The 19,779-nt window shown below is 38.8% G+C and overlaps 1 protein-coding gene across 1 annotated transcript; it reads left to right on the top strand.

Annotated features, from left to right (window-relative positions):
- Window positions 1-14,764: 14,764 nt before the first annotated feature.
- LOC148011239 (uncharacterized) lies at window positions 14,765-19,236 on the top strand. Its single transcript, XM_087670814.1, has 5 exons — window positions 14,765-15,428; window positions 16,305-17,354; window positions 18,131-18,301; window positions 18,408-18,533; window positions 18,722-19,236. Exons 1-5 carry the CDS (start codon window positions 15,324-15,326, stop codon window positions 18,815-18,817), a joined length of 1,548 nt encoding a protein of 515 aa, XP_087526940.1. The 5' UTR covers window positions 14,765-15,323; the 3' UTR covers window positions 18,818-19,236.
- Window positions 19,237-19,779: the final 543 nt, after the last annotated feature.

Here is a 19,779-nt window from a genome sequence, read left to right on the forward strand (position 1 = left end):
TCCGTTGTTGTTGCAATTGCAACTGCTGCTGAAATTGTAGCTGTTGTTGTTGGCTCTCTTGCATTAGACGAACCAACTGTTGCAAAGCATCTCCTCCCGAGCTTGATGATTCTCCCATTGGACTTCTTCTTCTGCAGCGGACCTTCACGTCGGGTTCACCACTGTCGTTGCGTTAAGAGTTGAAGGTCTACCACCAGGGCTTTTAGTGCAGAAAAAGGGTTTGGGATTCAAGATTCAGAAAGGATAAACGGATTGGGTTTTGATAAGATTTGGGAATTAGAAATAATTTAGATACGGAAGAGGAATTCAAGCCTTCTCACTTTGTACTTAGCATACTTGAACAGAAGGAATAAGACTAACTTGATTACATCAAATGCTTCAGGATGCATACATCATTTCATAAAGGATATTTTCAGATTTCCAATTCAATTATGAATGTCAAATGCAAGCTCTAATGGCATTTATTTCATGTACAAAGATGGATTTCAATCCTTTGGGTCAAGTATATTGATGCTAGAATCAAATACAACCAAGATTTGGACCAAAGATACATGAAATGGATTGAAAAGGAATAATTTTAGCTTCAGCCCTGTTTTAAAACAGAAAATTCCAGCCCATAAACAAATTCAAAATGAGTGCATAAACTCAAGAAGAAGCACTCTTGAACATCTATGAACAATGTCCTGAAGAAAAGAGGTCATTTTCCTCTATTGCAATCATAAAAAACCCATGTTTGCTCATAAAAATAGATCAAAATAGTGGGCTGCCCTATTTATGACTGGTTATTCCAGCCCATAACAGTCCATAAGTCTTCAATATCCTCGCCCTTTGCTTGCCCCAAAGTCACTCAAGTACTTGGGCACAAGTCGGGCTTCATTGGACCAAGAATAATGTAGAGAAGATGAGAGAAGTCGTGCATAAGAGCAGGCTGAATACTCTTCTCTCAGATTTCCCCTCTTTTATAGACAGTTTCAGCATGCATTTTCGTCAGACCAAAGAGGCAGAGAAGTGGAGCTCTCACCAAGTTAGCATCTTCAGTTGTTGGCCTGTTAATCTTCAGTTTGCATGCTCCATTCCATGCATCTCAGCTCCAGCTTTCTCCCAGTTCCCCTCAGGCAGAGCAGCCCGCATTTTGCGTCGAAAAATGCGGGCTGCTTTCTGCTCCAACCCTAGTCACTTTTTGACCAGCCTAGGTCACCTGCTGGTCACCTTAGTCAGTTACTTTTGGTCCCGTGTGGACCTAGTGGACTTTTGACAGTTTTTGGCAACATTTTTGGGTTTTTGTCCATATTTTTGTACCTGAATTAATGTGATTTATGCAGCAGAGTGTCAATTACTTCCAGATGTCCAAGTTTTAGGTTCTCATAGACTTATTTTTCATAAATGTACATGGTATATCTGCAAATTATATGCTAAATACAAAAGAACTTGTATAACTAAGGTAGATATTGGATAACAATGCCTGAAAATATCTCATATAATTCCCAGTGAAACTCTTTTGAGTTCATAAGAATCCTATGATTTATATCATGGACAGTAAACTCTTTGACAGCGGATATATAGACGCAAAATTCGCGTCTATTTACACGCACGTTTACATGCACTTATAGACGCTCTGATAGACGCGCCCGACTTTGCACGTCTAACATGCACGTCTATGCCTCGTTTCTGTTGTAGTGTAAGGCCTATATCTTGTAGTGTCCTTGAACCAAGTGCAGCATGAATCCGCTTCGTCCTTGGCATTTTTGCGTAAAGTAGTTCGCTTGGGTTCGACGTTAGCTACCGTTTAGGAAAATGACCAGTAGGGAAAACCCTGATTCAGGTCGGTCCTAAGTGGGAATGGCCGGAATACTTCCGCTACGTGGCAGACTCGAGAAGTCCTAGATTGCAAGCCCCATAACATTCCATGGGAGTGCGGGGCAGAGCCTTCTAGACTCTCTTCCTGATGGACTGCTAAGACGTGTCCGGAAAGGAAACAAGTGGACACATTACATTTGATAGTGTTTTGACCTTAATTTACCATAAAACCAAGGCATTGAGAGGCTTGGAACATACTGAGGAGTTAATAGAAACTCAAAACCAAATAAGGATTCTGAACTTGGAGAATCAACTAGTAGTGGAGAAGGTGCTGAAGGAGAGACAAATAAAGCATACATCTCTTGGATCAAGAATTTGCACAACTAGATGGTAATTGGCACCGTTGAAATACAAAAGACTAGTGAGGAACTAGCTGCTCAAAGAGGTGACTTTACATTTCTCCACTAATGGGTGATGGACTGGTAACTTCTCTAAACACTTAGGTGAGATCCCAAGCTTTGACATTTAAGGAATTTTGTGCACCACTAATGGAGTAGGAGTTGTAGCTTAAAGTTTGAGAATGTAGCAATAGTGAAGATATTGCATTCTATACCAATGCAAAAAGCAAAGGTGGTTCCTCTACCAATGGTGACAAAAAGAACAAGGGTGGTAAGAAAAATTTTCAAAAGAGAGTACTTCTATTGTAAGAAGAAAGGACATGCAATTGTAGATTGTCATGTCAAGAAGGTAGATGAAAAAAATGGCACCTTGAAAACTAAAGAAAATGAGATAGTCAATATGGTTAAAGGAGAGTTGGAGTTATTCATAATGACCATTGAGGAAGTGTGTTTGTCAATGCAATAAGTATCTATTAGTGACTCGTGGATATTGGATAATGGCATTTCACGTTACATGACCAACAAGAAGGGTATATACAATTCTATGTAGCCTTTGCAAGAACCCGTCATTCTGATGGTTAGAAACAATACAAAATGCCCTAATGAGGGCAGGACACAAGTACTATTTCTTTAATTGCTGCAATAGTGAACTTAAGAATCTTTCAAATGTATTGTATGTTTTGGAGATGAAGAGAAAACTATTATCAGTTGCTTTTATAATTGATCTTGGTCATGAATTGAGGTTCACCAAGTACAAAAAATCTTAACAATGCTGGCAAAGTTGTTAGCAAAGGAGAAAGAAGGAACAACTTATATGAGCTAAGTGCTCTTACATCCCCACTATTATTGGTGTAGGCACAAGTAAACTTGGGCATGAAAGATTTGGTCACATTGGATCTGTAGTATTAGAGGAGATGCATAAGCAAGGTACAGTTGCTCACCTACATGTAGTACCTAAAATGAAGAACAATGTGAAGCTTGTATGATGGGTAAGAAATAGAGAAATGCATTTTCACAAGAAAGTAAGAATAAGGCAAAGGCTCCTCTAGAGTTGGTGTATGCTGACTTGTGTGATAAAATACCTACACAAGCCTTACGGGGATCCTCTTATTTTATATTGATAATCAACGATTACAATAAGAAGATGTGGGTGTATTTATTTTGTGATATGGCTCAAGCTTTTAGTAAGTTTAAAGAATGGCTAAAACTTGTTGAGAATGAAACATGGCAAAGTATGAAGAAATTTAGAATAGATGGTGGTAGTAAGTTCAACTCAAAGGAGTTTGAAGACGTTTGCAAGAGCAAAGGTATTCAAAGTCAATTAATGATGCCTTATATACCTCATCAAAATGGCATTGTGGAATGCCAAAATTGTACCATTGTGGAAATGGCAAAGGTGCATGATTAAGGGCAAGGGATTGCCTAACTAGTTTTGAATCGAAGTTATTGATACTGCAATCTACATTCTTAATTAGAGTTACACAAAGGTTCTCAACAAAAAAATCCTTACGGGGCTTATAAGAAACCATCTACATTTGCAATTTAGAACTTTTGGATGTGAATGTTATATACATGCTCCAAAGGATAATAGAAACAAGTTAAAACCAAAAAGCACTATGTATCTTTTTGGATTATAGTGATGAGAAAAAGGCCTACCAATTGTATGACCAAGAGACAAAGAAGATCATAGTAGTGAGCCGTGGTGTGGTATTTAAGGAGTAGCCACATATAATGGAGGTGGAGAATGCAAGTTCTTCCACTTTATCATCTAGGGAAGAAGTAATCCACTATGAACCTATCCCAAGAGCTATCCCTATCCTCAAGGAGGAATCATCATCTTTGGATGACAACAAAAAAGTTCACAAACCTATAATCATGTCGATGGAAAATCCATTACCACAATGGTTAAAGCAACTCTATAATCACAGCAATCCTATGCCTACAATTATTCCAAAAAAGACAAAAGAACCAAAATATATCAGAGAGAATAGAAGCAAGCAGACTTGAAAGAAGCACTTGCCGATCGATTATGGAGAGCAACTATGGAAAGCTAAGTATACCATGAAGAATGACAATTAGGAGCCAGTGGATCAACTAGAAAGGAGGAAAATTATTGGCATCAAGTGGGGATGGAAGGTAAAGTTCAAGGCTGATGTGGTAGCTGAGAAAAGTACAAAGTTAGATTAGTTGCACATAGAATTTCATAGGTTGAAGGATTTGAATTTCAAGAATCATTCACTTTAACTACTAGAATGACCACTATTTATAGAGTACTTGTAGTCTGGCTGTTGTTAGGAAGAGTTGTACATAGGCCCGAAAGACATGGGGTCTTGTGATTCAGAAGGTATGATCGGTCGGGAATGGAAAGGAGAGAAGCTAACGTAATTCTGGGCTTCAATCTCCGTCAGAACCTTCTAACTCAAGGAGTTTGCTCATGAAACTTTAACACAAGTCTCATAGGCTCAACTCTCTTTACTCATGACCATAACATGGAATCATAAAGGATATGCATAAAAATTAGAAGGACACTTGAGGGTCATCCACACTCAGTAGACTCATAGTCAAGGTAAGAGGAAGTGGAGATGGCAGGTATGGCATATGATTTTATACATTTCCAATGTCTTCTCTAGACATGTTTGGATTGATAGATTCTCACACTCTTCTGCCGAGTCCTGAGTACTGACTCTTTGGATTACATGAAAGAGTTTCAGACTATGTTTAGCTAATTAGACCCATTGAACTTTGGATAGCTTTGGTGTTTGACTTTCCAAGAACCATGAATCTAAATCCTCCTCTATTTAGGAGTGAACTAGCTTCATCTTCCCTGCTCTCCTGGCTGGTCAAAACAGTATCCTCTCTTTTTCTTAAGCTCCAAGCTGCTTCTTATTCTTCTCAGGTTGTCCACTGCAACTTCATCTCCTCACAAACGTTGTAGTTTGCTGCGACTGACAATTATAGCTATGATGCTATCAGTATTGTTGCCTGCTGCTTTGTTCACTACGATGTTGATAATGATGATGCAACTTGCTTCAAGGCTGCTTACGATGGTCATATGTTGGCCAAACTGCTCCAAGGTGCAACTTGGGTAGCAACATTACGTGGAGATCAAAGCACTGCAGGCATGAACAATAATTTGTGTGGAGGGTAGTAAGCGATGGCGCAGACGCTGTAGTCACATCTCCTTCCTATCAGGCGAGGACCGATTGCACTTCGAGTAATTGGCTGCGTTTTCATCTTCAACAATATTACGTCAGCAAGCAAGGTGGGCAGATGCAACAAACGGCTTCCTGTTCAGTCTTCTTGGGCGAAACTGTCTACCTCTCCTGCAGCAATAGATAGCTTGCGCTCCCTTCACTGTAGCCCATATTATGAAGTGCCGCCCCATATCAATAGGTCGCCATCATGCAAAACATAGAAGAGAATAGTGATCTCTCCTGCTGTTCTCATGCACAGCCTCGTAGGCCTCCCTCCCGATCAATATACTGCAAACCATAACTGCACTAAATATTACACAGAGTACCTGTCTTGCTCCAGGATTCACCAGCAAGTTAAACTCTCAAAGGACTGGCCTTTCTACTTTGGCATGATCGCCACACTATCTTGCAGAAGATCATTGCTCTCTTGGTGTGACAGAGAGGTCGCTCCCTGCTAAATATCCGTTTCTCTCCTCCTATCCACTCCAGCATGTGGTGTAGAGCCTTCTCCTCCAAGGCTAGTAACAGCCTTCTCTTCTTCTAGTGTTTTTTCCATAGCCTTAGCTTTTTCCTTTCTTTTCTCCCACATGCATACATCCTCTTTAGATTCCCAAAAATAGCCTCTTAAAGGCTGCAATAGCATTATAGCATACAAAAGCTATGACTTAGATATAACTTTCCATCGTCATTGTTAACCTCCAAGAAGTTTTCTTTCATGCAAAGCACGATTATTAACCCAAGCAATTGTCAGTGCAATATTGCTCTAAGCACTTAATAGTGCATCTACACCAAGAAGAAGCAACTCACTAACTTAATAATCTTGCCTCTTCATCCAACACGAACCTATAATATCTCAAAATGTGCCACGGTTGGAGAGTGTACTTCTAGACAAAAATCTTCACGACACCTCTCACAAGAAGTGGCAAGTTTACCAAATGGATATTAAATCACTGTTCTTGAATGATGACCTCAAGGAGGAGGTGTACATGGCTTAGCCACTAAGGTTTGATCCTAGGAATTCACCATATGTATACCCTCTATATCACGTGTGTTCAAGGCCTATTTGTAAATATCATTAACTGTGAATCTTTCCTCAATAAACCATTTAAACCCTTTTCTGTTCAATCTGTAAGTAACCCCTTTATATGGGATCCTTCTGTATGTAAAAAATGTGTAAAAACGGTATTTTAAAAATCCCGTATGTTGAAGCCACGTGATACATACATATATCTATGACTAAACTCCCCGGGGGGTTTGAGGCCCCCATTTTGAGAACAAAGTTTATAAGGTGAAGAAAACATTGTATGGGCTGAAAGAAGCCCCTTATAGAGCATGGTACCAATTGATAGATAAAAGGCTTAAACTTTAATAAATGTGCGTGAGATACTAACTTGTATGTTTACAAGGATGGTGAAAAGTCTACAGTGATTGTCATATATGTGGACAACCTCCTTATTACAGGTGACTATGAAGATGTGATCCATCAAACTCGAAAGGCTCTGAACTCCAAGTTTGAAATGACAAACTTGGGCTTGCCACACTATTGTTTGGAGATTGAAGTCTAAAAATAGCCTAGAAAAATATTTATCTCTCTCAGAAGAAGTATGAAATGGAGATCTTGAAAGCATTTTGCATGACAAGTGCAAGGAGATAGCTACACCCATGGAGGTCAATTGGGAAGTTATCCATTTGAGGGATACATCAACACTAACAAACATTGGAAAGTATAGAATGTTGGTTAGTAGTCTCATCTACTTGTGCAACACCAGGCAAGATATCAAATTTATTGTTGATGTTTTGAGCATGTTCTCTAACAAACCATGGGAAAATCATTGGAAAGCTAGGATGCGGGTGCCTAGATACTTGAAGGAAACTCTCGACTATGGTATCACATATAGTTCAAGAAGTTTTTTGAGAAACTGTGACTCAAACTCGATAGGTGACAATGGTTCCAAGAAATTAGATTTTGGATATCATTTCTCTTTGGTTTCATTAATCTTCTCTTGGATCAGTAAGAAGCAACCAACAGTGGCATTTGTCTTCTACTGAAGCATAGTACAAGGTAGCTTGTTTTGTTGCATTTGAAATAATATGGTTACGGTGGATCCTATGGCATATGGGAGTGCACAATGAAGATATAACAGTGCTAAGATGTGAAAATCAAAGTTGCATCACCATTGACAAAAATCTAGTATTTCATGCATGCAACAAACACATCAAAATCAATATCACTATGTGCATGATTTGATCGAGGATGGGAGAGTAGAGCTTGTGGACTCTCCAATGGAGGAGAATGGAGCATATATTTTTACCAAAATGCTTACAAAGGATTTTCTTCGAGTTCATCTTCAAAGGATCTTACATTTGGTTGAGGATGTAGTTCGCTTGTAGGTCCATGGATATTTGGGGGGGGAGGGGGAGGGGGGATATTAGAAATGCTCAATGCCCCACCCTCATAAGGTGCCACCAATGATCCCTAGTTCTCTAAATTATAAGGCTCCCATTACAAGGAGAAGCCATGTGTGAACCTAGACAAGGACCCCTACTTTCGGATTTGGGGGCCATTGAAGTGGCCCTTGGCTCAAGGGTCTCACAAGGGGGACCAACAACCCCCCTGACAAGGGCCCATGGATAGTACTCCCAACTCGACAATAAATGAAAATTTCCCTAGCCAACTAGAGAAGGTTCATATAATATGGTCAGATAGGCCAATCGGATCACCTTCCCGCGTTATAAAAGGAAGACCGCTCCAAAGCCATCATCAATCTATCTTTCATCCACTCAAAGTTTTTCTAGGTGGCCTAAGCTCTTCACTTATCATTTGTTTTGGATCACCATCTAAGCTTCACAATGAAAGTATATGGACAGAAAGAGCCATCTTTATATCAATTGTTTAAAGAAGTATCCATTCTTCTCATATTTTTTGTGTATTCTCTACTTGCTTAAATTATATTTGTTGCCGCATGTAACTTTACACATTTTGGCTATGGAGAGATTCCTTTGGTAAACACTTGATCATACTAAAAAGTACTCTTTTTCCCTAAACAAGACATTTGCAACATTATGAAAAGATCCAAATGCCTAAATCTACTAACTTGAGAATTTGCATGAAATTTTTTTAAATGAGGAAAATCTTTAATTTGTGAAAATGACAATAGCTCTTGCATATGAACTCGTTCATTTTAAAGAGCTTTGAATATATGACTTTCTCAAATAATTCAACATCCACCTTTATCACTACATGTTTTGAAGATCTCTTGCATGATATGGTATACAAATGTCTATAAAAAGATGTATGGATCACAATGCTTAACAACATGGGCTAAATTTGAACTTCACTAGAGCATATGATAGCTTTTTAAAAATTTTATTATTTGATTTGCACATATCTCCTCCAATTTCAACTTGTAATAGGAGGTAGAGGGTTGACATGTCAAGGGCATTCAATTAGGTGGGAGGGTTGGGTCTTTCTCAAATGGGTATTGATCAACTAGGAAAGAGGGTTAGAGCTTTGTCCAAGTGGATGTTGAATGACATGGCTAAAGGGTTGGAATGACATTGTATGCCTGGATGAGTAGGGAATGGAGAATGTGACAATCCTTTATAATCCAAACATTAAGCAATAAAGAAAGCTTGTGTTTGGTCATCTTTTTGTATACTCTTCTTCCACAAAGAACTTGTGATTTAATTTTGTGTGCTTACAAGTGAGTGAGTGCATGAGATCTCTTTGCTAATCTATTTCTTCTCCTTCTTGCCATCCTATGGGCAATAACATTGGATGAAAGGTATGTCAACATTAGAGGCAACTTTAATCAATTCAAGTTTGAAACAATCCATCACCTTACAAGCTTGTACTAAGATGCCAAAAGCCCAAGTACTTGAGAAGGTTCACTAAGCTCTTTTTCTTTTGTTTTGCAATAAATAGACTTGAAAGTACATATATATGTTTGTATGTTTGTCTACACATGCATGTATCAATGTTATTTGCGTGTACCTATTTCTCTTTAATGCACCTATGTGTATGTGTTGCCATATATACATGCTTACATGTGTACATGCACATATGCATATAGACATATGCTGATACTTAGACATTTATATCTACATTTGTACATGGTATATATTTGTTAATGTATCATGAATATAGAGAGAGTGTGAGAGAGTCATTTGAGAGTTATGCTTCATAGTTGTTGGCTTCATTAAAAATAAAGGACACGAACAACATTGTATGGCATAAGGTGAGGACTTTGGATAATTGAGCTACTAGGCTACCTAGTTATTTACCTGAGAGAGAGAGAGAGAGAGAGAGAGAGAGAGAGAGAGAGAGAGAGAGAGAGAGAGAGAGAGAGAGAGAGAGAGAGAGAGAGAGAGAGAGAGAGAGAGAGAGAGAGAGAGAGAGAGAGCATGCCTCATTTTGCATAGCTTGATAACTTCATATCTTTCATTCCTTGGCTAGACTAGATCATTGACATCACACATTACTTTAGTCAAGTACTTGTACACATGTGCTACATCTATAGTTAGAGCTACTTATGTTTTTACAATGATTGGCATATGCAACCTAAGTATTTCTTATGGCTAAGAAGGCTCCACACCCACCACCATATCAATTGCAAGAGAAAATCACAACCTAATTATTTCTAGGCCTAAAGATGTTCCACACTCATCATCAACAATGAGAAAATTACAACCTAATTATTTCTAGGCCTAAAGATGTTCCACACTCGTCATCAACAATGAGATATATATAGTATTGTTCTAGTTGGTTTCTAAGTTTGATTTCATATAATTTTAAAGAATTTGCAAGGGCACTCTGTGTCATATTGCTTGTTTGGAGATAATTCTAAGTGAATACAACTTATATTTATTTATAAGAAATAGGACACATTAAATTGCTTTTTCAACTATGAAGGAGTTCAACTCTTCTTAAAAAGAGGAGATAACATCCTTTGATTTTTTTCACTAACTTAAGTTATATTCAACCTTCTTAAAGGCATTCATTATTTGTCTATTCTTGTCCATTCTTGGTTTTTTTAAATATATAAAGTGTTTAAATAAAACAACAGCAAAATGGTTTGTTTCATATTGTATTTAATAAATGATTCTCTTATTTATTTTGAAGTCCTAATCAGTAAAAGAGGATCAAAATCTAGCATGATCAAGTTTTCTAGTATAAATAAGCAATGGTACTAAGGCATAGTTTCGAGGGTTGTCGTCCTTGAGCACAACCTCAATTTTATTTGCCATTTCTACTAGTTTAAGTTTTAAAATAAGTAGAATCATACAATATTTATGACCAATGAGTTTGATTTGCAAACGTGATGTGCTTTGCGCTTATTGATGTATAGCATTTTTGCTCATTCACTAGATCAAGCTATTTTATTTATAGAATACAATATATGTGAAGCAAGACATAAACAAGGCTATCACAACACCATTAATCTTTATATAAACCAGTCTCATAAGCAAGTCTATCGCAACACTATCAATCTCTATATAAACAAGATGTAAACAAGTACACCGAAACATTAATAAAGGTTGCAAGTACAAATTAAAGGAGCCACAAGGTTTCAAGAACAATAGACAAAGTGATGTTAGTCACATCTTTTATTGTAGTAATAAGTATATCCTAGAATGGTCTACTCTTGCATAAGGTGGATACTTTTCTTTTGAATCTATAAAAAGGACCTTAGACTAGAGAAATTGATTGTAATACCAAAATGAGCATGTAAATTGCTTATTTTTCTTCATTTGCGAGCCTTCAATGTTCTTGTGCTTGTCCTTCATTGTTCCAAATGTTGTTTACATAAAAATTAGTACCCCCCCCCCTTTGGAATGTCAACAAAGGGTGACATTGTCATAAAACCTTGCTCACTTGTTAAAGTGATTTATGTGTTTTACCAATCTTGCATGCAAGCTTGCCTTATGAGGATTATGACTTCATCATCAATGGATGCGAATCCTTCTCAAAAGACTCAACATAGGCTATTCCAATAGCATTCATATAGGATAGAATCAAAAGTTCATGTCTTCTAGCCATTCAATGGGCTATTAGATGCAACCAATCCTGTCATTGAGAATGACATTATTTAACTAAAATAAGTAAGAATCATTTGATTCTCTCCACCTTTGTCAATAGATCTCATGTATTTTGAGAATCTAGCATAGGGTTTTCATTGAAGTTGCAAAAAGAAAATAATCAAATTTGGATGGAAAAGTGATCATACTTGACCAACGGGAAGGAAATCTTTGTTGTTCTCACGGACAATGGTTTTCTTTCTCTAACCTTTTCTAGTCACCTTACCTAGTAAGAGGAATTCTTTGAGGGGTTATGTTTAATTTGCCCTTGTTTTTCTAGCCATCTTAGCTTAAATTTCCCTAAAGTAGAAGAGTTATTGAAGGATTTGTAATAAATCCTTCCACCTCAAATTTCTAGCAATTCATCTTTTTTGTTGTATGCGACCTTAAAATTTCAACCAACTAACAAGTTCATAATGGACCCTTCTTTCTAAACAACAAGTTTGAAGCATGGTACGTCTCGTGGTACTTGGCTCTTTATGGCTTTGAGAGAACTCTAATACCCATGTCCTTGGAAACATCTTTACCATACTTTCTTATTGAATGACATAAATTATCTCTAGGATTGTTCACACTAGTACTTCCTTTACAGGCAAGCTAGAAGGCAACTACTAGTTGTCCAAGCCATAGATGGTTGTTTTAAGGTTGAGAAATGTGTCCCAAGTTCTCAACCTTATACAATAGCACTCATGCCCATTCAATGCTCCAAGAAATAGTGTGTGCACTTCATCCCACCACATATTGTGCAGTGTTGAGGTGTATGAAGTTGTGGGATATGACTATTTAATCATTTCTTCATGGTTATGCATGCCTTGTATAGAAAGAAGACAACTACAAAGTGCAATGTGACCATGGTCCTCACTTGATCAAGCACTTTTCAAGTTTCATCATCCTAATTGGACCACAGTATATTAAAATATGCATGTCACACATGCCTATAAGCTCACTAGTGATTGCGTGTATACATAAGTTTAAGTTTATGTCGAGTCATGCATAAAATACATGCACATAAGCATCACATTTGCACTTCAAAACTCATTCATATACCTTCATAATGCAATTACCTACTTTGAATACTTGGGAAAGTTTATGCATGCATAAAACTTCACATATGCATATGCACACCTTCATAATGCAATTACATGCATGATCAACTATGATAGTTTGTGCCTACATAAAATTTCACACATGCATTTCATAATACATTCATTTATATTCATAACATTATTTGTTGCATGATTATGCATGTCATGCATGCATTCAACCTCACATAGATTACACGATACTCCATTTGTATCTTGTCCAAATTAAATGTAATGGAATGTGTATGATTCTCTAACCTTGTTTATGTAAATATGGTGTGTGTGTGTGTGTGTGATGCTTTGTTTATGGCTGGTGGACCTAACAACATTGATAATGTATTGTGATCTATGGATTGCTCAACCTAACATCAACATGAAGTATCAAACTAGATGTTTTATTTATGGTCCATATGCACACTTGATTCATGGAAAATTTCTTATGGTCAAACTTCTTGAGCCTTTGAATGAGAAGAGATTCTTTTTTAAAAAAAAGTGACCACTAAAATTGGGTATGCCTAAGTAGGGAAAGAAGATTGTCTCTATAGCAAACACTTTAGGGTCATTCTCCTTTGGTAGATGCAAAGTAGAGTTTTGTCTCACTAGGAGGCATCTTGAAAGCGGTATACATCCTAGGTGCATTTTACAAGATCATTTGCTATCTTTTGTCCATGAAATTGATCAATGCTTAAGATGATATTGTGATGTTGTTGTTTTTGCTTCACAAGATGTTTGAACTATTGTGAAGAGTACCTCACTTTTGAAACTTTAAGGAGGGTTGTTTTCTTCTTTTGCATAAAGGAGAAAAGGATCCAAGAACCCCCTTGCAACATATTGAGCTTGTGAAATTAGTTGTAAAATTACAAGTATGAAAAGAGGAGGGTGATGTGGTGAGCATATGTGGGCGATGAATATAGGAGGTTGGTGAGCTGGAAGAAGGTGGGCCACATAGGAAGGAGGGAAGATAGGTGAGTGCGAGAGCGAGGAACATGTGAAGGAAAGAGAAGAGGGAGTTCTCCAAGGGTGATGAACTTAAACTTTAGGTAGGATTCACAGTCGACAAGATAAGCATTGCTAAGATGGTTCCACAAGACACTCATGTTAGATTGAACTCTATGTAGTGATAAAGTTTTGATAACCATGGGATGTGATCTAGATGTGAAACCAAGCTTTAATGTGACGGGGTAAATGCAATGGGCTTTGACTAAGCGGAGAGAACTTGCCCAATCATTTTGAGATTAGCTATTGAAGTTTCTACATTGTATGCTCAAGTTCATACTCCATAATGTTGACTCCTCATTAAAAATTTCGTCCGTCAATATTTTCACGGGGGTTCAAACATGACATAGGTGAGTTGACCCAAATTCTCAAACATAATATGAATGGCTTTAATAGATTCTACACCATTTTTATAATTGTAAGGGACTAGCCTGGCGACCTATTCTAGAATGCTCTTCCTATCCCTCCTCCATCCTTGCCTCTCACCAAAACCCTTTCCTTGTGTGGTCCATTGTACTTGGGTAGGCTGAAGTTGTACTCTACATCAACTGGTGAAGATCCTTGCACACAATGTAATACACAACCATGCCATCAAGTAGATGCCTCTTGAATTGTACCCACATAAAGCAAGCTAATGAAGCATATGTCCCATATCAGGGGCTTAGCAAAATGGGTGAAGAACTGTTTGTAGAGGTAATGAAGCATAAGTCCTACACTAGGGTTTGAGTAAAAGGGGTGAAGATTGGAAGCACACATACTCGGTACACAAAGGAAAAGGACTTGGGAGGTGAAAGAGTCCTATGAAAGAGCCACAAAGGCTTGTGCTTGTGCAAGTATTGCATGCATGCATGTGGCACATGGAGGTGAAAGGGTCCTATAAAAGAGCTATGAAAGAGCCACATAGGCTTGTGCTTATGGAAGCATTTGCATGCATGAAGAGTCCTATGAAAGAGCCATATAGGCTTGTGCTTGTGCAAGCATTTGCATGCATGCAACATAGAGTCCTATGATGCATGCATGCATATGGATGGATGGTGATGTCCTATACCATTTGGCTTCTAGTGCCCACTTGCAAACTTTCTTCAAGGCCAGCTTTGTTTTCTTCCCCCCTCCTGAGTCTCTCTCTCTCTCTCCTCTCTCTCTCTCTCTCTCTCTCTCTACACCACATACACTCTCTCTACAGTGTCTCTCTTCTTTGGCTTCTTTTTGCACTTGCCACTGGGCACGTCAGTCTCTCTCTCTCTCTCTCTCTCTCTCTCTCTCATAGTGTAATTTTTTTTTTGCATGCTTACTCTTGGTTGCCCTCTGTGGCTTCCTCGCTCATCAGACCCACCTCCTCTGTTCTCTTCTTCTTGTTCTTCTTGTTTACTAATGCTTTAAGAATTCGATCTTTTCCCAATTGGGCTCTCTCCTTTTCCAATCCCTGTCACTTTGGGTCCCTTCTCCGCCCTCCTTCTGCTTGCTCTTTCTGATTTTCTATCTGGGTCCCTTAAAGGAAAAACAGCAGAATCAGGGGAACACAGAGAGAGAGAGAGAGAGAGAGAGAGAGAGAGAGAGACGGCTTTGGTCTCACTTCCTGTTGCTCCATCTCATGCATCCCCAATCCCTCCCCTGTACAAATATGGGATGCTATGCCTGATTTTTATTTACTATTTTTATATCTATTTCCGATACCTGATTTTATTTTTCATTGTTTTAATCCTCTCGCTACTTGATGCTTAAGGTGCTCCATCCCAGCGCCTAAATTCCTTTCCCCTGCAGCTCCCAAAGAATCGACAATGTCTCCAGAGAACGACCTCCTCTTCTCGCAGCCTGAAGCCCTCTTGTTCCCTGAATTAGGCCATTTCTCCGACCTTGATGAATTTTCCAAAGATTTATTCCTGGTATGTTTAATAGCTATCGTTATGAGTTTTTTTTCTCGAAGAATTATGATTAGTACTATAAGCATTGTTCTATTGATGGAACGTAACAACTGACTCGCCTGCATGATGAGCATATGCAAAGAAAGTTCATTATTTATTATCAGTACTTATTAGCATTGTTGTATTGATGGAACATAACAACTGACTCACCTGCATGATGAGCTTATGCAAAGAAGGTTCATTATTTATTATCAGTACTTATTAGCATCGTTGTATTGATGGAGCATAAAAACTGATTTACCTGCATGATGAACTTATGCAAAGAGAATTCATGATTAATTGGAAGAAATTATCTCTATTTTCCCGAGATTGCTTCTTATTTTGTGACACAAGTTGACAGTGCATGATAATTCTAAGAGATGGATGTACTCTATTATTATTAGTATTTTATTCAAATAATAATTATTAGTGTTTATTAGCATTGCTATATTGATGGAACATAACAACTGACTTGCCTGCATGATGAGCTTATGCAAAGAAAATTCATGATTAATTGGAAGAAATCATCTCTATTCCCGACATTGCTCTTTGTTTTTTGAAAGTTCATGATAATTCAAAGAGATGGATTTAATCTATTGACTTATATAAGAGATGCGCGAGAGAATTGATTTGAGTTTGTTATGTGTTTTAATGGATGCTTAAAAGAGTTGAATCACTTTGTTTTGTTTCCTTGTCCTACTTTGATGATTGAAAATGCATCAAAGTCTAGTTTGTTTGATATAATTAAGCGAAAATGGATGCAAATCCTAGTTTATTCTGGGTTTTAAGTATGTTGGGTGCCATGATATAGTTAAGCATCTTGCAGTTTTTGATCCCCTGGTGTGCTTGCACTCGCAGAACTCTGCGATTGAAGGCTTGACTGGAGCAAGCTTGCTTGAAGAGTTGAGCTGTAAAGATGACTCGAAGCCACTGATTATGTCTGAGCTCAATGCATTCAGCTCTTCATTGAACACTGACAAGGATGTTGAGAAGCAGGAACCACATGACAGCTTCTTTGCAGGCTTCATCGATGCTGCACAACCTGCAACTCCTATTGGATTTATATCTTCTGATTCCAACCTTAGCGGCACTGTAATTTCACCCGGATGCACAACTGATAAAAGCACTGGGCTGACTAGCACAATCAGGCGGGCTGTCCCATCGAGTTGTGCAGAACAAGGGGAGATTATGTCTCCAAAAACAGTCTTAACCACAGATAAGATGCACTGCATGTCTCTGGATGAAATGGAAATTAGGCGACTCAATGATGACACCCTTGCATCAGCCCCAGCTCCTCCAACCTTGTCTCCATTGTCACCCTATGCACAGACTGTCTTCACAATAGGTTTAATGAGCAGTGCAACTGCAACTAGCACTGTGGACACCGTTCCAACAGCCTCTCCACCCATTTTACAAATCAACTCCCCGGTATCTTCCCCCTCGTCCACAATGAGCACATCAGATGGGGCCTCTTTACTCAACCGCATGTTAGGACATGAAGAAACTGGGAATGTTCAACTGCTTAACCCATCCTTGGGCCAGGCAACAGAATTGAGCAGTGTCACCGAATGCTCGAGTATTTCAACAGTGCAGTCCCCAAGGGGAGAAATCTCTGTGAGCGGTAGGGGTGCGATCCCTCCCCATGTTGTGCAAGAAGCTTCGAGTCATTTTCCTACCATGCAAAGGAGTCACAGCAGTCATGCACTAGGCCAGTTTAGAACTCTGAGACATTCAGGTGCCAGCTCTGAGGAGTTTGTGGTGACTCCTGCAGCTGGGATTGAAATGCCAATGCCAGGTTTCTCAAGTCTGGGACCTTTTATGCATTACCAAGCACTAGAAGAGCAAGGGTTGGCTGAGAGGTCTCCTGTTGCCTCAATGCGGCGTGTCTTTAGTACTGGAGATCTTCAGGTCTGCATTGAACTTGTGGTACTTTTTAACTGACATACAAACTTTGCACAATGTGTTAGTACATTTTTGTGAATTTTCTATATTCTGAGAAACTAAAGTATTGTTGGTAGACCAAAAAATGTATGATGCCTAATTTAAGAAGTTTTAGACAATTTCCCACTATAAATCCCACATTGTGAATTATGACAACATCATGAGCTTCTGGGGGTTGCTTACCTAGCTAGGTGTGGTTGGGGGGCAGGGGATTGCCACTCCAGGGTGAGCACAGGCAGCCCCCTTCCCCCATAGCTACAAAGCTGTGCTTCCTAAGGAGAAGCTCATGATGTTGAACACTATAGGGAAAAACAAGGGAAAAGAGCCCTTTTTCCCTTATGGGAAAATGTCTAAGGTTCTTTGGTATCTTTCATGAAAATGCATACTCTAAAACTCGATGGATTGACATGGTCACTTGCATCGAAACATGTGTCATGATGCCTGGTTTTATTTTAGTTTTGGATCATTTTTTGCAACTACATAACATTCGTGATAGATGAAAGGATATGCCATGGCTTTATTTTTCTGTTAAAAGGGTTAACCAATTTAACAGCCATTCAGATTTGGGGTGGCTTCATGCAATGTGCTTCTGGAGCATGGGCATTACGTTGGTGCTTATTTATTTGCATCTGTTGTGGTTCTTCCTAGTGCTTTGCCTGTTCAAGCACATTGAACCCTTTTGAATGTTTCAAATTATGTAGCTTTGTGATTCAATAGCTTGCTTTTTTGTGGTTGTTAAACAGGCATTTAATAGCATGCAAGCTAGTTATGGATCCAATAATGCAAGTCATGTTGAGCAGTCTGAGGACAATGGATGCTTGAAGATTGGGCATTACACTATGGAGGAGAGGAAAGCGAGATTAAATAGGTATAGGCAGAAGCGCACCGAAAGGAATTTCAGCAGGAAAATAAAGGTCAGAAAATGGATCCATCTTTACTCTCTCATCTCTTTGCATGTGCATTTGGTCTTAAAAAGGCTTAAAAAGCTGAGAAGTTTTGTTTTGGCCTATCGTTGTGAAGTATGCATGCAGAAAAACTTTGGCCGATAGCAGGCCTCGTATCAGGGGGAGATTTGCACGGACTGATGATATTGGAGAATCAATCTTGAAGGAGAATGGAGCTGCTAATGAAGAAGAGTACGACGATGTAAGTTGCTGATTGTGCTTCCTCTGATATGCAAGGGATAACAGACACTTTTTATTCATACATCAGATCTCGCATTTGGGGCTTAATCAACACCTTCTTAAATAATTGGATATTACTGTTCAGGAATGCTAGCTTATGTGTTTGATTTTAATATTTATAAGGTTGATCCTCATTGCTTTGATTGGCAGGTGGATAGCCTGTTGATGGTGAATGGTAAATGTGTCATGTCGACAAATCCTGGAGCCAGGTTCTGGAATGTTGTGGGAATGAAGGCAGCTATGTAACAACTGATCATACATGATTGTCCCCTGAATTTGAGTACTTGTCCTGCATTCGAAACTTCTTTGGCTCCTTTCCACAGAGTAGAGCCCCTAAGAGTTTGGCACGCAGCTTATGTACTCAAATTCTTCCGGTGATGTGAATGGCAGGCAAAATTATCGTTGAGATGCCGAATCTCAAGTGCTGATAGTTACCTGAAAATAGGCACAAATAATTGAGGAGAGTTAAGGAGTTGGGATTCCAGCTGGCTATGTAGATAACAACCAGAAAGCTGCCTCACTGCCTCACTGCCTACTGGATGTGCAGCTGTGCTGGAAGGTGCCTCTGGTTATGCCATCTGTACAGAAAATCGATTAAGTCCCTATTAACACTGAGAAAAGCATGGACATTCTACTTTATTTAATTTTTACTTAGTTATCACGCTTATGCTTGGGTTTACCTTGACAAGTACATAGTGTAAACCAGCCAAGGAATCAATGATACATACTGGCTTCAAATAAAGAGGTTCAGCACTAAGGAGTGCCAGAGTTTGTTCTGGCCTATTGCTGTTTTCTTTATTTCAGCTTAGCAATCTTATGTGGTCTTAAAAATATTGAAGTACTGCAGTATTAAAAGGCTTGCAGTGTAAGGTTTTGCTCCTTCCTCCTCCCCTCCCCTGATCTAAGACACACACCCTAAGGCCCAGAAGTAAGGATGCCTCCCCTCCAAATTTTAGCCAAGAGAACGGGCAGGCTAGCATTTTCCTATAAGGTTATTCTCTTTCTCCAGTGCAGTGTTCTTGTCTTGCTTCTCGCCAAGATCTTGTGACATCAATTTCCATTCACCCTTGTGTCTTGCTTCTCGCCAAGATCTTGTGACATCGATTTCCATTCACCCTTGTGTATTTGCTGAGGAATCATTGTTAAGGGGAATCTGATGGGAGATTCATCTGCAGCACCAGTGTATCATAGCCTATAAATTCTGGAGA

The sequence above is a fragment of the Lygodium microphyllum genome, chromosome 28 (genome assembly GCF_053477565.2).
Source record: "Lygodium microphyllum isolate KBCC chromosome 28, Lygodium_microphyllum_v1.1.10, whole genome shotgun sequence".
NCBI lineage: Eukaryota > Viridiplantae > Streptophyta > Polypodiopsida > Schizaeales > Lygodiaceae > Lygodium > Lygodium microphyllum.